We start from the raw sequence: 6,000 nt of genomic DNA on the forward strand, positions 1-6,000 counted from the left end.
CAGTAGTTGGCCTATGTGAAATGGGAAAATGTTTGTTGTGTATTTGTAAGAGTGGTACAATATTAGCTTTCTTTTAATAAGTTATATCTTTAAGAATTGCACTGTTGCTTATTCATATTATACTATAGGTATCTTTCATGCCTGAAGAGTATATGACAGTATATATTCAGGATCAATGAGGAGACCTTTGACAAGCTACAGGCTTCCTGTCCCCATCAAAGCCACTAGAGAGATGGTGGTCTTCAGGTAAATTAAATCTGTATTTGTAGTAGATTTGTTGGCCTCCATGATTCATGTAAACACTCCCATCCCTTTGATAAAGAGGGTTAATTTCTCCCACAAATGATTGTGTTTCTTTGAGTAACACACAAACCAAAATGGTAGTTGGTGAACCACATCAGCTAATTGTAACTCTTAGGATGAATTGTTTTGTGTCTTGTCTCTTCTATTTCTTTCAATTTTCTAGTTTGTGTTACTCATGTATCATAGTATAGTAGTATACTATACTCTGATACACGAGTAAAAGTAATTATAAGCAGTGAAAGCTGTGGCTAGGAATAACACGACAGGAAGAGGTGCTGCCACAGGCCTGTTCAAAAGAGTGGTAGTTCTGACACCTTTTTTCTGACACTTATTTACTTGTGTGGGATAACTGGTATGTGAATGGGAGAATCAAAACTTCACTCGGTGGAAATGGATAATCTTAAAAATGTGGTGTTTGGAGAATACACTGATACCTCGGCACTCGAACAGCTGCGAATCTAACAATACGGCACTCGATCACTTTATTCGATAAAAAATCACTTTATAGTTGACTATTTGCTTGGCACTATAATATGCACTCATAACAAGTCAGTTTCTACTAACTGTTAGTCAGTGCACGAACCTACTAAACTTCTCTGTAAACTTTCTTGTGTTTTCTTGGATATTTTTTTAGATTCTTAGCATAAATACTCGGTAAATCACCATGGCATCTAAGAAGGTTAGTGATAAGATTCAAATGAAAAGAACATTAGTTAGACCACGATAAGAGATGAAAAAAGAACTCGTAGCAAAATAGGAAAGTGGTTTCTGCCTGTCTATTCTTGCTCCATGTTTGGTATCCCTAAATCTAATATCTCTACAATACTAAAAAAATAAAGAGGCCATCAAAGGAGCTGATAGCGAAGTCTTCAAAGCTAGTTATGGGTGATTTTAGTAATACAATATAAGAGAAGTGGCAGTAATAGTGTGGTGAGAAATGGGGAGGCTGCCAGTTCACACAAATACACTGCCATATACGTCATCAATGCTCCTAAGTACAGATAAAGTGAGAATAAATTTGCATTTATTTCATCTATTTATTGTCTATATTGTATATGTGTATTTTTTGTAGTCTGGAATGGATTAACCCAATTTACATTACTGTATCTCTTATAGGAAAACAAAATATTCAGTACAGTACTGTACTCAAATAGATCGGCACTCGAATGGCCTTCTGGAACAAATTATGCTTGAGTTCCGAGGTTCCATTGTATACCTGTACAGTATTGCAAGGATGTAAAATGTCATTGAGATGTAAAGTGCAAAAGGCGATAAATCACCCCTGTCCTCTAGAGTTGTCATGTTGAAGAAATAATGTACTAAATTATCTGAATCGAACCTAACCAGTTGACCCATGCATAGAAAACGAGTTGTTTGTGAGCCACTATGATTTATAGTACATCATATTTGGTTTATTGGGCATTTTAACGTCAAAATGCGATGTATTATTCAAGAAGACACGAGGGATAAACAGTGAGCTTTGGAAGATTATACCGAGTTGGTTTTGGGCATATTGAATGAAAACAATTCTGGTAAATTGGTGTTTATATGGGGGAGCCCCTCTGGTTTCCTGGAACTATCTGACTGATATAAGTTATAATAGTCTGGGGCATCAGTCAATTGGGGTTCAGCCTACTAGAGACCACGAGCCAGAACCTGGCCCCCTCAGAGAGGCAAAGGAAGCAATGGCCTATGGAAACCCTCTTGTACATGGAAGATTCCAAGTCTGCCAATGACCGGGGTTAGTATCCAGAAAGGTAGGCATAACAAAAAAGACCCCACATGGGGTCTGGAGGTTCACACCTCCAGTTTGTTGGCTGATGCGATCTGGGGCGGTCATCGACTCTGGCCTCAAATTCTTGACAGTATTTGTACCTTAGTGGTGTGTCCTGCTGATTGTGGTGCAGTGGCTAGGAGAAATTTAAGTGTACTGGGTTGCATGTGTTTAGGGCTACCTTCCCTAAGTGCCCTGTAAGTACTACCCTTGGGTTCTAGGGTTACCTTCCATAGAAATTTCGGAAACCACTTCAGTGGGGGTCTTTGCTGCTCGGTATTTACCCCGCCCTTGGGGTCAGCTCAGCTGGGGTTTTCGTGGTCTTGGGTAGGAAGTGGCATTGTTACTGGTATCTATTTAACCTCCGCAACTTTATTGCTGAGGTGAACCTGCACAAGGCACTGCGCAACTTGCCTACCTATGCAGCAGCCAGTTCCTGTTCCTTCTGGGTACGTTGTACTGTTGCGGAGTTTTTCTTTTAATTTTGTTTTCCTTGTTTTGATGGAGTCTGCCTTGTTTGGCTATTGGTCCACTACAGGTATTTTGGTGGCCCTCCTCTAGGCCCCTGTGATTGTACATGTCGCAGGGGTTCAGTTTTTAGCAGTTCTCCCTTGTTAGTTTGGGCCTAACCGCTTTGCAGTATCATCCCTGGGCTTCCCGTAGCAGACAGTCTGCGGGCCCTGGAAAACCCCATTGGAGTTCAGTTGACCAATGGATGCATCTTCTGAGTTCCATCTCGCCTTGTGCGAGTTTGAAGGTTGCTCAGTTATCTCAGGGTGACAGTCACCTGTTTTGCCTGAGTCGTGCTGCATGCTGGGTCAACAATGCCTCTGACCCTGACTCTTGCGAGTCGTGTTCTCTGCTCGTACTCCAATTTACCCATTCTCTTGACACTGGGGTTTGAGTACAGGCAGCATCAGCATTGCATACTAGGTTTAAGTTGCTCATTGGTTGCCCACCCGGATGCCCTGAGGTTGTCCTGTTTTGGTTATAGGGACCCAAACTTGGGGGACATTAGTCGCTTTGACTTTGGTTCCATCCGTGCTTCCAAGTCCTTCCCCGGTTGTTGTTGTTCACCCTGTTCAACCACCTGCCTGATCCCGGCTCCTAAATGTCTGAGGGTTTAGGAATCGGGGCGGGGTTTAGTTAATGAGACTTGGGGGGGGGGGGTCTTCTGGGGCTGCCACATTCAGGTCAGGGACAGAGGCATTTGAGCCTGCTCCTCCTGCCGAGGCTTCTGGGTCTTACCAGTGGACCCCCCTTCTTCTCTGCCTTTCCCCTGGACCCTGCCTTTTCTTCAGGGATAGAGATTTGGAGGACGGCTCTGCCCCGGGGCCTGGTTTGGAGGTTCCTGGTGCTGGGGATGAGCTGGCCTGGGGGGCTTGGGCCCTCTTTGATCCCGCTTGGGTTTTGTGCCCTCTTCACGGGGTTTGTTGTTGCAAAGAGGAGGGGTTTTCTTACCCCCTCCCCTCCCTCTTCCTTGTTTGAGTAGAATTTGGGATCTGCTCCTCCCCGGGTTTTGTTCAGAGTTCCCTTGGGTTCCTTGGCTCCTTCTTTCTGGAGGTTTTCTGCCTCTCGAATTTCGCCTTAGGACGTTCGGGAGGTGCTTGCAGCTTACCTCCTGCGAGACCCGGAGTTCTGGAGTTTTTCTGGCTGGCAGATTGCCTTTTCTTTTCGCTGGGAGCATGGCATAGATTTTATCGGACCCGCAAGCTCGAGTGGCGAGAGTCGGTTACGGTTCTGCAGGTTTACCTAGGGGGTGAGTTTGAGCACCTTAATGCATGCTTGTTCACCCCTGTGTTTTCCCGCCTTGTTCAGCTGCAGGTTCCTGTCCTTTCGGCGTCCTTGGTCGCTGAGGACTTGAGCACTTACGGGCATTTGACTTCAGTCAGGCGCTTCTTTTCCCTTCTTGAGTTGTCCTTGGACTGGCTTTAGGAGGATGTAGAATCAATGAGTGCCGGGTCTTTATCTGCTGCGCTTGCCTTGGTGGCTAGGGCATTGGTCGTGCTATTGAAGTTGTTTGCGCCAATTCTCAGGGAGGCGGTGTCTGTTCTTTACTTCTCACGTCGCGTGCCATCAAGCCGTGCTTGCTCTTTCTCTTTGGAATCTATGCGGCTAAAAGCAGCTAAAAGAGGCGGAGCCGGAGCCAGGGCCCTGGCTCTTAAGTTTTCGGTGCATTTTTGTCCGTTGTGGATTTCAGAGGCTGCTGTCGTGCAGTATCTGCAGGCGATCTCATCTAGTTGTCGGGCTATGTCGGACTTTTTGGTTCTCCATGGGGGCCGTGCTCAGGGTTCTTGCAGTCGGGGTGGGAGATTAGCGCCAGTTTCTGAGCCGTCATCATCTGGTCTGCACAATGTTCACTCTGCTCGTCGGCCAGCTTCTCATAAAGAGGAGTCGGGCTCGGTTGGAGACTAACCATACCAGGGGAGTAATCCTGGTGGCCCTTCGGTGGCTGGTCTGGCCTCGGTTTCAGGCGCTGCTTGCTCGGTGTCCGAACCCGAGATGTTTTTTGTGGCTCTGCCTCTTTTAGCTGCTTTTAGCCGCATGCTGAAAGGTCCGATAGATGGCTGGCTCGGTTTACTCCTCTGCTCTTCGTGTCTGGTGTTTTTGACGCGGGTGTATCACCATTTGTATGGTGATCAGGTGGCTTCGTTGGTGGTGTCCCACCTACGAGCTTCGTCTCGGTGACAGTATGAAGTTTCCTGGTGTTCTTTTCACCATTTTCTTTCTCTTTGTAGGTTGTCTTCTATTTCAGATCGGGTTTTTTGTCCTTTTTCTTCTTAGAGTTTTTCAGGACTCATTTGATGCCCAATACTGTCGCCTCTTATTGTGTGGCGCTGGCAGAGCTGCTTCAGCTTATATTCAGGGCGGATGTCACTTACATCCCATTTTGTAAGCATTCTCACGCCTTGTTTCATCTCCAGCCTGCTCATTCACCCCCTTGAGCTGGATGCTCTCTTTTCTCTCTTCTCCTTGGTTTGTGATGGCCTCTTTGGCTCAAGATTGTTTTTCCAAGGCACTGTTTCTATTAGCAGTGGCCTCTGGGAGTCGGGTTGGTGAGCTTCATGGTCTCCTCTGGCAAAGGGGTTTCTGCTCTTTTAGTCCTGGTGGTCGGTTTATTCGGTTGCAGCCATCTCCTTTTTTTTTCTTGCGAAGAACGAGACAGTGGCTTTCCAGAGGGGACCTTGGGTCATTGATGCTTGGTTGGTCAGGCCAGGGGTTCATCATGTGTTGTCCGGTTGCGGTTCTTTGCTGTTATTTGCACGCCTTCTGTGGCAGGGGGATGTGCCTTAGGTTGATCCAGTTTTCCCGCGTTCCTCTTTCCAGGGCTCGGGTTTCCAGGTCATCCACAGGGTTAAGTCTAGCAAGCCTGCGGTCTCTCCTTGTGCCCATGATGTTCATAAGTTTGCATCTTTGGCTGCCGTGTTCGACAACATGTCGTGGGCTGACAATCTGGCACAAGGTTTTGGAGGTCAAACAGGGTCCTGGCCACTCATTATTTGGTAAATACCATTATTCCTGGTTCCTGTTGTTCATGTGTGTCTTTGGGTCACGGGTTACAGCCAGTTGTCTCGAGTTGAGGAACGAGTGGCGGCCGCCTCCCAGGTAAGTCTCCTCTTTTACTTTGGTTATGTAGCTCCAGGGAGCCGGAGGGGCTCCCCACAGAAAACCAGCGTTGAATGTAATGAAACACCATTTTCTGGGTGAGCTCCGGAGGCTCCCTAGCACCCTCTTTTCCCCCCTGGTCGGTGGTTTTCTTCTGGTTTTGATGCTCGACCTATGAACTGGAGGTGTGAGTAACCGGCATGGGGAGGGTCCGGAGCTCCCCCCTCCTGGGGAGGGGAGGGCTGCGCAGACAGGCGGCGGTGTGTTACGTTTGCTTGTTTCTTTAGGTTGGGGGAGTTCTGAATCTCTGTTCAGTC

General features: G+C 47.0%; 1 protein-coding gene across 4 annotated transcripts in view; it reads left to right on the forward strand.

Annotated features, from left to right (window-relative positions):
* Positions 1-6,000, forward strand: part of LOC123757930 (bis(5'-adenosyl)-triphosphatase enpp4) — a 40,645-nt gene that overhangs the window by 19,478 nt on the left and 15,167 nt on the right. For 3 of the 4 annotated variants that reach the window (XM_069338739.1, XM_069338741.1, XM_069338742.1), the window contains exon 9: positions 171-283. The exons of the other annotated variant lie outside the window; for it this stretch is intronic. In XM_069338739.1, coding sequence (XP_069194840.1) covers positions 171-228 — 58 coding nt within the window. In that variant the 3' untranslated portion in view covers positions 229-283. Of the gene's footprint in view, positions 1-170; positions 284-6,000 lie in introns of those variants that run through there. 4 annotated transcript variants of the gene reach the window in all.

This window comes from Procambarus clarkii, chromosome 40, assembly GCF_040958095.1.
Source record: "Procambarus clarkii isolate CNS0578487 chromosome 40, FALCON_Pclarkii_2.0, whole genome shotgun sequence".
Taxonomy (NCBI): domain Eukaryota; kingdom Metazoa; phylum Arthropoda; class Malacostraca; order Decapoda; family Cambaridae; genus Procambarus; species Procambarus clarkii.